At 54.8% G+C, this 10659-nt stretch overlaps 1 protein-coding gene across 5 annotated transcripts in view; it reads left to right on the top strand.

Moving 5' to 3' along the window:
* The window catches only part of ADCYAP1R1 (ADCYAP receptor type I), a 53320-nt gene that overhangs the window by 21274 nt on the left and 21387 nt on the right, over positions 1 to 10659 (top strand). For 4 of the 5 annotated variants that reach the window (XM_007466110.1, XM_007466114.1, XM_007466112.1 and 1 more), the window contains 4 exons: positions 4002 to 4109; positions 6254 to 6274; positions 7514 to 7555; positions 10087 to 10196. In XM_007466110.1, coding sequence (XP_007466172.1) covers positions 4002 to 4109; positions 6254 to 6274; positions 7514 to 7555; positions 10087 to 10196 — 281 coding nt within the window. The remainder of the gene's footprint in view (positions 1 to 4001; positions 4110 to 6253; positions 6275 to 7513; positions 7556 to 10086; positions 10197 to 10659) is intronic. The other variant, XM_007466113.1, reaches the window with a different exon arrangement.

The following is a 10659-nucleotide window of genomic DNA, read 5'->3' on the forward strand; positions in this document are numbered from 1 at the left end:
AGCCTGCGCATCCGGAGCGTGTGCTCCGCAACGGGAGAGGCCACAACAGTGAGAGGCCGGCGAAAAAAAAAAAAAAAAAAAAAAAAACAGGAGTTCCTGTGGCCTCCTCCTCAGGCTCCATAATTTGCTATAATGGCTCACAGAACTCAGGGGAGCACATTTACTAGTTTACTATAAAAGATGTTATAAAGGATATAAATGACCAGCCAGATGAAGAGGTACATAGGGTGAGGTCCAGAAGGGTCCCAAGTGCGGGAAGCATCTGTCTCTGTGGAGTTTGGAGTGTGCCACCTTCCTGGCACATGGATGTGTTCACCAACACAGAGGCCCTCCAGATCCCATTGTTTAGGGGTATATGGATGTTCCATTATGTAGGCATGATTGATGAAATCATTGGCCATTGGTGATTAATTCGATTTCCCGCCCCTCTCCCCTCCCCCAAGGTTGAGAGGTGGGCCTGAAAATTCCAGTTCACTAATCACATAGTTGGTTCCTCTGGGGATCAGCCCCAATCCTCCAAGAGTCATTTCATTAACATACACTCAGATACGGCTGAAAGGGGCTTATGAGTAACAAAAGATGCTCCACTGACACCATCGCCCAGGATGTTACCAGGGTTTTAGGAGCTCTGTGCCAGGAATCTGAGATGAAGGCCAAATGCACAATTCTTATTATATCACAATATCATAGTCTCCTAAACCCAGACACTGGGATTGGGCCCTGGAGTTATGGGTTCTCGTTTCAGGCTTCATACCTGCCCTGGTGCTACAGGAATTGCCCCTAGGATCCTTCGTCTATGGAGGGGACTCAGGCCAGGAACGAGGAGGGCTTCCATAGTGTGGCAGGCCACAGGGCAGGGTGAGGGGACCTTGGCAGATGCCCCTTTGAGGATGTCTGTCCTGGCAGCGGGGCCAGGGAAGGCAGCCCCAGCCTCCCAGCCATGCTTCTGGGCCCTAGCATATCCTGAGTCAGTCTCTTCCCGATTTGAGTTCTAATCACTCAGAGTTGGGAGTCCCCTCAGAGACACGCAGCCCTTGATGTGCACAGAGGGAAACTGAATCAGAACAGAGGGGATGGAGACTTACTAGAGTCATGCAGTGAGCCCTTGGCAGAAGATCTGGGACTTCCCTGGCGGTCCAGTAGTTGGGACTCTGCGCTTCCAATGCAGAGGGCACGGGTTTGACCCCCATGTGCCACGCGGTACGGCCAAAAATAAATAAATAAATAAACTTTAAAAAAAAAGAAAACAAGTCTGTGGCTGCCCTGCAGGTGTGGAGGGGACACCCTGCCGTTTCCCTCCCCCTGCCCTCAAATACAAACTTCTCAAATTTGTTTTTTTGACCTCTGTAGCCCTGGGCCTGATGGGCCCTGGCACATTGTAGGTGCTCAGTGAATAGTTGTTAAGAGGATGGATCCCTGCCTTGCCTCCACACCTCTGACCTCCAACCTGGGAGCCCCTCCCCATTGTGCCATCCCCACCTGAGCCCTGTGTCCCTCCCCGCCCCTCGGCCCTTGTGACTGTGTTCGCTCGCTCTATAACGAGTCCTAGGCCTTAGTAACGTCAGCTGGCAGAAGCAGCTGGCCGTGCCAGGGCCTAATGTTCCACATTTAGGGAACATCTGTTGACTGGGGCTCCCAGGGCATGGGCCAGACACAGCCACGCTCCATGGCCATTCCACGGTCAACACGGGCCATGGTGGCCAAAGGTGTACTGTTAGGTCTCTTTCAAGGATATGTTGTCATAACCAGCCACGTGCAGGTTGGAGCCCTGCTGTGATGGGTGGACAGGAATCATCAGTAACAGACCTGGGACCCATCTCCCTTCATGTGGCCCCAGCATCCTCGTCATCTTGGTTGGTTGTCCTCAGAGCTTTCTGTGATGCTTCTGTCTCCCAAAGTCATTCATTCTGGGAGCAGGATACTATAGGCTAATATGACTGGGTGTGAATTCTAAAGTAGCCAGGTCTGAGTTCTGAGAGATAGGGTTTTCTGCACCTGGAAGCTTTGGGCACCTTCTGGTCCAAACAGGACCTGAAAGTCAGTCATGGACCCCAACAGAGAGGCTGTGAGCTCACGAGGCCCGCCCTGGGCCCCCATCCTCGCCCAGTGCCTGCCCAGCACCTGCCCGGGCTTCCTCTGTGTCTGTCAGTGGCCCTCCACTGGCCTTTCTTCTCACCTGGTAGGGCTGTGTTTCATCTCTCTTTCTTAGGGGAGTTAACCCCAGGGACACCTAATTGAAATAATGAAATTAATGGTAATAACAATGGCGAGCGTACATTGAGTGAGCCCGCCGTTCTTCTGCGAGCTTTGCGTGTATGAACTCATTAGTCCTCCTAGCAGTCCTGTGGGGTGGGCTGTCCCATACATGGCAGAGAAGCCCTCCAAAGCCCTTATTATAGACCGCTCAGCAGGATGTGGTCCCTTTTCTGAAGGTCTGTACTCTGCCGTCAGACACGCCACACTGCTGCCTCCCTTCTCTGCCTTTGCCCCCCTGTCATGATTACATCTCTGCCCACCTGGAAAACGTGGGGTTCCATGCTCCTCTCACATCGTGTCCTTTCCCTGGGTGAGCTCTCATCCCAGGGCCTCACCCACGCCCCACATGCCAGAGTGAGAAGCAAGGGCCAGACCTTAGGAACCACGTTACAGCTGAGGTGATAGGACCACTGGAAGGTGCTCATTGGGGGTGGCGGCTGTGTGACCCAGACAGATCACCCTTTGGAAGAGCTCACAGTCATAGCTCTGTGCGGTTGAGTGAGGAGACCACCGGGGAGGCTGTAACCATGGTCCCAGTGAAAGGTGGTCAGCCCCTAGCTAGGTGGGAGTGCAAGGATGGAGAGTAGGGCGTGGATTCCACAAATATTCGGACGTCACACCAGCAGGACTTGGTGACCAGTCGGCTGTGGAGCACGAAGGAGAAGGAGGCAAAGCAAGAGTGACTCCAGGGCTCTAGCTGGGGCTGAGACAGGAAATCGGAGTTCGTAGGAGATGCTGAGTTGAGTCTTGCACACGCTGTGTGTGGATTGTCTTGGGCCTTTCAAGGTGGGGATATCCAGCAGGCCCCTGGCCGTGGAAGGCAGCCCCCATGTTGTGCAGGAGTCAGGGTTGGCAGTTGTCTGTGTAATTCTGTCCTGAAGTCCTCGGGCCTGGTGGTCTCGTTTAAGGGCAGTGGGGCAAGGGGCCGAGGGCAGAGCAGACACGAGCCCCTGCATGCAGTCGGGGTGGGCAGGGTGGGGTCCACTCCGTAAGGGCCGAGAGGTCCGTAAGGGCAAGAGGCCTCTCGGTGAAGAGGAGGGGTGGAGTCAGACGAGGGGTGAAGCATGGAGGGGAGGGGAGGTGGTGGTGATGGGAGTACAGAGGACTCCACAGAGAGGCTGGCAGGGGCTGGAAGGAGAGCAGGCACGGGGGTCGGAGGGTCCACTGAGCCCCCCAAATCTGAAAACCTGGTCGTCAAGCTCAACCTCCTCCTCCTTTCTCACAAGCTCATGTCCAGCGAGTCGCGCGTCTTGGCGATTCCTAAATAGCTCTGTTTGTCCCTGCTCTTCCCAGCCCTCGGTGCTCACCTGATCCGGGCGTGCCTCGCCACACAGTGGCCTCTCAGGTGCTCCCTGCTTCCTGGCTCCTTGTGCTCCGAGCCCTTTCATAGTTCGGGGCCTTGGCTTTGCAGGCCTCTCCCCTCCTTCCCAACCCCCGTCTGGCCAATTTGTGGTCCTCTTCAGGTCCCAGCTCCGTGTCATCTTCCTGCTGCAGGCCTGCCCTGAAAGGCGCTGGGCGACTGGGGTGTGGGGGAGCATGGAGCGCCATCCTCGGGCCAGACGGTTCCTGCCCCTCCCCCCAGGGGCAGGGAGGGCCCACCGAGGAGGTCGATCTGAAGTGGGACCCCACCGCAACGTGGAGCCTGGGGACGTGGAAGAGATCATGCAGGGTGATGTGTGCGTGTGATGTGTGTGTGTGTATGTGGGCGTCTGGCTGCCCGCTCACCATGGTTCCCTTCCTCACAGGCTGCCCTGGGATGTGGGACAACATCACATGCTGGAAGCCTGCCCACGTGGGTGAGATGGTCCTCGTCAGTTGCCCTGAGCTCTTCCGAATCTTCAACCCAGACCAAGGTGGGTCCCCCCCGGGGGCCTCTTCAGGCCACTCTGGGTCCAGCCTGCTCCCCTTGTTCGGATCTCAGGCTTTTCTGAGAGACAAGCACCAGAGACAGGGCGCCCTGCAGGCAGATATTTCCCATTCTAGAGCTCATGTGCTGGTGGGGAGATGAAATCACGGACCCTCGTGCACACAGGGACACAGAAGCACCCCTCAGACGTGGCAAGTCCACGTGGAGGTGCATCGTCGTGGCTGGGCTCTCGAACTTGGACTCCGTCACTTAACCCAGCTGGGGACCTTGAGCAGGGCATTCACCCCTCTGTCCCCCATTTCCTAGTCTGTAGTCTGTCAAATGGGAATGTGGCGTGGTGACTGTGGGGAACCAGGTGGAAGCTGCAGATGGAAGTCCCTTAGCGAGACTGGACATGTCTTAATGGTCAGTGGTGTCAGCTGATGTTATCACCGTTATCACTAGCACAGAGAGGCCTGGGTGACCGCCTCTCCATGGGGAGGGGTCTGAGGGGAAGGGGTTCTGGGGAGTCTCTCCTTTGAATGTGAGTCTGGTGGTCTCTCCAGGCCTGTTCCTGTCTTTGGTGGAGGCTTCATGGACTCCTAAAGAAGGTGGCTGATGAGTCCACATTGACACAGGGAAGGGCCTGGAGCCAGACTGGCCCTCTGCCCCAAACCTGGGGGTGTCACGGGAAGCAGGGTGGCAAGCTGAGGGGCGCTGAGTTGGGCTGGGCGGGGAGAGATGGCGGGGCCGGGCTCCAGGTCGGTGATGTACCGAGAACCACCCGTGGACCACTGAGCCCTGGGTTGGGGCCTTGGTTTGAGGAGGACAGAGGGTGGGGCTCCTGAGGAGATTAGAGAGTCTGAGACACGTGTGGGCGGCCAGGCTCGGGCCCCTTGAGACCTGGGTCTCAGCTTCGTCCTTCACCTGTCTAAGGCTTCAGCCAGTGTCCTTCCAGAAGCGGAGAGTCTCCAAGCTCCACCTCACTACAGAATCCTGCCTGCCGCCGTCCCTAATGTGTGTGTGAGAGGCAGCGGCAAAGTCTTTCACACCTGGAAGTCCAGCAACCTAGACTGTGCCTGGAGGGGAAGGGGCTTTTGCAAGAGGCGGCGGAGGGAGGCAGTGGCATTGTATCGGGGTGCCAGGGCCCCGTCTCTGCCTCCCTGCCCAGGACCAGAGGAGGCAGGGTCTAGCTGCATCACACCCCTGCCTCGCCTCCCCGCAACTTCCGCTCCGGAGCAGGGCCTGTTAGCCACACCTCGCACCTCCAGAATCTCCAGCCAGCCCAGCAGGAGAGTGGCAGTTGAACTTTTCCATCCTGACAGCGTGGGGACTGGGTGTGACCCAGGGCAGGATGGGAAGTGCTGAAGCCAGAGGCACAGTATGAATGGTGGGACGTCAGGCGAGGTGGCAGCCTGCTGATTCAGCCCAGTTTCTAATTCATTCCTATAGAAACCAACTTAATCACTTCCTCCACTCACGTACTCCTTTCGTTCAGTCGTTTATTTAAAGTTGACGGAACAGCTACTCTGGGTCAGGTACCATGGCAGGATTACTTCTTTTCAAGCACAAAAGGAAGGTAAAATGAATCAGCAGTAAAATAAAATTTTCTTAAGATAAACTTCCCTTCAGACTCTATGCCTCCCTTTGGCAGTTGCACAATGAATGTGTTATTTACCCTTGCTTCTTAATGGCTCATTAAGGCAGGCCTTTTTAGCATCTCCATTCACAAAGCTGGATTAGTGAGACTTGCCTTAAATACTTAGAAAGCTGAAGGTGGTGTCTTTTCATTTTATTTCCTGGTTCTCAGGGCTGAGTCTCACGCTCGTTGTAATCATTGCTGCTCTGCGGGCTACTGGGGAGCCGGGAGCGTTGATCGCTCTTCTTACACATGCCTCTGATATTTCTCTTTAACTGTGTCCTGTTCTCGAGGGAATCGTAGAAGTCTCCAGTGTCTGGTCCAGCCCCAGCTTGTACTTCTCATGCCTCTGGCGCCCCCGGCAGAGCCTCTCTCCAGAGTCTGGGAGTGGGAAAGAGGAGGAAATCGTCAGCAGGGCTCAGAGAGAGCAAACCTGACTTTAGCCCCCTTGCTCACCTCTGTTCTCTCTCTCTGTGTCTTTCCGTCTGTCTGTCTGTCTCTCTCTGTTTCAGTCTGGGAGACGGAAACCATCGGTAAGAGGAACCTTGGAGAGGACAGACTGCTGATCATCTGTCCATCCGGCAGGAGCCTGGCTCTGACTGCTGGGAGTGGGTGGGGGTGGAATGAGAGGCTCATCAGGGGCTGGGTTCATCCCACCTCCCCACCACCCCCTCCCTCCTTGGCCATCTGGAGGTGGGGGAGACACAGGAAGATGGAAGATGGAGCTCCTGGTCTCAGGGTGCTCATGAGCTTGTTTGGGAAGTTGACACCCACTCGCCTGTGGAGGGGTTAGCAAACAAGGCCACCCGTGTGCATAGGCACGTGCATATGTACACGTACAGGCCTGATTGTGTGAGTGAGCCCACATGTGGAGTTGGAATGTATGGCAAGCTCCATAGTAGAAGAGACCTAACCAGGTGGCATTCGGGCAGAATAACGTTGATGTCAGGGGAGGCTTCCTGGAGGAGGTGGCATGTCAGCTGAACCTTGAAAACAGAATTTTGAGAGGTAGAGGGGAAATTGGGGTTCACTGCTAACAGGAGATTCAGCCTAAAGAACGGGTGGAGGTGGGAATAAAGAGTCAGGAGAGAAAGAGAAAAAATGTCTGAGGAGGAAGTCTCTGGAGTTCTGGGTTCCCTTTGATGGGAGTGGTTTGTGGGCTGAGATTGAGGGTTGAGCACCAAAGAAAACATGCAAGCCCAGGACCCATATTGCTATTCTTTGCCCTTTTCTTGAAAAGACCCAGTTAATTAACTTATTTACAAAACAGAAATAGACTCACAGACATAGAAAACAAACTTATGGTTACCAAAGGGGATAGCGGAGGCGGGGGCGGAGATAAATTAGGAGTTTGGCATTAACATATACACACTACTTCATATAAAATAGATAAACAGCAAGCACCTACAAAATAAGAGGAAAGGCCCAGTTACCCTCTTCCAGTCCTCTCCCACTCCAGAGGCCCTCCCATCCTCCCGACAATGTCCCATTTCCACTCCCTGTGGTCCAGTGCGGAGAACTGAGTCATGGGCCACCATTAGCATCATAGAAATACAAAGCAAATGAGATGGCATTGGAAGGTGCAGTGTGTCAGACAGGTGTGTGTGGCTGCTCTGTGTGATGCAGCCTCTTGACCAAGATCCCACCTCCCCCCAGCCCCCATCCTTCAGGCCAGGGGCAGCCTTGGCCTTCCACAGTGCAGAGTTAGCAGTGGAGAGCCCAGGCAAGCTGATGGCCGGGTGTCCCGACTCATGCTCACGCCTGTTTTGCAGGAGAGTTTGGATTTGCTGACAGTAACTCCTTGGATCTCTCAGGTAAGGGATGAGCTGGGGTTTACCATGGGCTGGCTGGAGGGAGGGCATCTGCTAACCCGTGAACTTGGGGAACCCCTCCTTCCAGGCCGGTCTATGCCTCTCTCTGGCTGTGTGATCTTTGGCAGCTCGCTTTCCTTCTCTGATAAAGCTGTGGGTTTTCTCCATGGAAATTTGCACGCAAGTGCTCAGACAGAACACTGTGCATACAATTTCAGGGAAGCACAGATCTCAGTAAAGAGCTCCTTAAGTGGTCTCCGATAGCGTTGAACTCCTATATGTAGAACAGTGGTTCTCATACTTTAAAAGTCACCTAGTGGGCTTGTTAAAGCAGATTCCTGGACCTCACTCCCAGAGTCGGATTTAGCAGGCCTGGGTGGGGCCTGAGAATGTGCATTTCTAGCCAGTCTCCCAGGTGATGCTGATGGGCTGGTCTGGGGAGGGCACCCACTTTGAGAACCTCTGCCCTAAGATTCTGTGCTCCTGCAAAGTTGCTGGGGCACAACAGCCTAGTGCAGTACGTGCAGCCACTGCAGGGTGTTGACAATCTGGAGAGTGCTACGTCTTCCGGAGATTTCTATCAGAACAGTAGCGTGGCAGATTCATGGAATAGTTCTGAACAAAAAGGTTTATACTTTTCTGAGCCCACGCTGTATTATAAAAAGAGAAAGAAGGAAAATAAAAGAAAGGAAATGGCTTGTATCTCCAGGATACTTTTTTAAAAAAACATTTTTCAAAGCGACTTCCCTTTCCTCTTCCCACCACCCCGATGTGGGCAAAGCAGAGAGGAGACCCAGGGAAGGGAAGGGCTTGGCCAAGGCCGTGGTCCCCTAGGACGTGCAGACTTTCTGAAAGAAACGTTCAGAGGGACTTGGAAAGAGGTTGCCAGTAGCAGCCTGAAACAGATTTGCTGGAAGAAGGAACCATTTGGCATCAAACTGTGGGACAGAAGTGAGCCCTTCTCTCCCTGGGCCTGCCAGATGTCCCTTCTGTCCTGGGTCATAAGAATCAGAATCTGAGCAGCGATGGAGGTCAGTCTCCCCGCTCTGGGCAGAGTTCTCTTTATGGCAGGAGAGCCCACCCTCCGCTGCTTCCCAGAGTCCCAGGAAGTGCGTTTCTGACTCCTGGCTAAAAAGAACTGGCCTTGGGCTTCCCTGGTGGCGCAGTGGTTGAGAGTCCGCCTGCCGATGCAGGGGACACGGGTTCGTGCCCCGGTCTGGGAGGATCCCACGTGCTGCGGAGCGGCTGGGCCCGTGAGCCATGGCCACTGGCCCTGCGCGTCTGGAGCCTGTGCGCCACAGCGGGAGAGGCCACAGCAGTGAGAGGCCCGCGTACCGCAGGAAAAAAAAAAAAAAAGAACTGGCCTTAGATCTTCCAACTCAAGCAGCAGGACATGAGGTTGGAAAAGTGTAGGGGTCCCCTTTCTTGGCCTCTGCTCTTGCCCCCTTCCTGAGTGCCCCAGAGGTGGCCTTGGCCACAGAGCGGGGATTCTTCCAACAACATGGGTGTTGGAGCCTCTTTTATGCAGATGTCTCTTGTATACGATTTTCTGGCCCCTGAATCCTGAAAGGAAGAGCCACCCCCAGGTGTCATAACACACCAGGTAAACTCCCAGGAAGCCAGTGTGGGAAGGGAGGTCAGCCTGGGGCCACACTTAGGGGCTGGGCTGGAGGCAGGGGATGGCTGCTGCCTTCTCCCCTCCCCTAGACATCCGTGGTTCACCTTTAGACAATCAGGAGCGGGGAAGGTGAAATGAGCAATCATTAAAGGCCAAAAGGCCCCCAGGCGGGGTGAAAACCAGACTGGACTCCACTGTGCAGCCAGCAAATGACTCCTGCCCGCTCTGGTGTCCTGCAAAATGGCCTTTAAACTCGAGCAAAAGAAAATTAAAGTATATTAGTGACAGGAAACAGACCTCTAAACCTGAGAAGGCAAAGTCTCTTTTTTTCTAAACCTAAATATGTATCTTAATAAGATCTGATGCTAGGTCAATGGAGGTCTGGTCCTTGTTAATTAAGCAAGCCACTTGTCCCCTTGACATGGGATATTGCAGCTGCTGGAAGGCCCAGAGCTCCCGGTAAAGGCATCACCTAGAGCTCCAGGTATGACGAGAACTCCTGCTGCACCACCACCTGAGGTGACTCCTGGGCCAGAATCTTTGGGCCTGGAATCTGCATTTGTGATCCCAGGTCATTCTTCTGCTCGCTGAAGTTTGGCAAGTGCCGACCCAGGTCCTAGGGCAGGGGCTCAGGCCTTTCCCTAGGCGGAAGGAGGCTGGATTCGTTCTGGCTCAGTCCCCTCACCCCTTGTTTAGAGATCAGCTTGCACCTTGTCGTCCTACCCTCCTCATCCCTTGTGTAAGGGTAAAAGCAATTACTACTTTCCCTTGGACAGTGGAGGATCTCATGAACCTTCAGCTGCCATGCTTCTCAGATGGGCATGTGGATTTCCGCTTAAGAAGTAATTTTCGATTAAGAATTTTGGAGCCCTTTTAAATCATTTCTGTGGCTCGCTGGGTTTCTGTTCTGCTGCAGACATGAGGGTGGTGAGCCGGAACTGCACAGAGGATGGATGGTCGGAGCCGTTCCCTCATTATTTCGACGCTTGTGGGTTTGATGAGTACGAGTCTGAGACCGGGGACCAGGTGAGTGTCTGCTCCTCACCTGGAGGAGGAGGGATGAGGCTGAGGAGGTGGGTGGAGGGGTGTGTCTACCAGAGGCCTGGACTTCTGATGGACGTGTAGAAACTCCGGTCCCCAGGCGGCATCCATGAGCACCTGTTGCGTAGCCTGCTGTATGAGAGGGCAGGACTTTCATTCGCTCATTCTGGGCTGAGAAACAGCTGGTTTGCTGCTTGAGCTCCTCTGGCCCCCGGCCCGCGTCCTCCACCTCCCTAGCTACTCTTTCAGGATACACAGCCTTTCTGTGGCCCCGGCCGTTGAAGGGTTAATGTGGGGCCCAGCAGGGGGCGTCCCGGCTCCTCCCCCAGGATGAGGCTGGGCCCCCTTCTGGCTGGTCAGTGCTCCTGCACTCTGCCAGCACTCAGCTTTTGCACAGTGCGGACCCTGCAGAGGGAGGAGGTGGCTGGTGGGGGGGCCTGGGGGCTGG

The sequence above is a fragment of the Lipotes vexillifer genome, unplaced genomic scaffold, assembly GCF_000442215.2.
Source record: "Lipotes vexillifer unplaced genomic scaffold, Lipotes_vexillifer_v1.1 scaffold150, whole genome shotgun sequence".
NCBI lineage: Eukaryota > Metazoa > Chordata > Mammalia > Artiodactyla > Lipotidae > Lipotes > Lipotes vexillifer.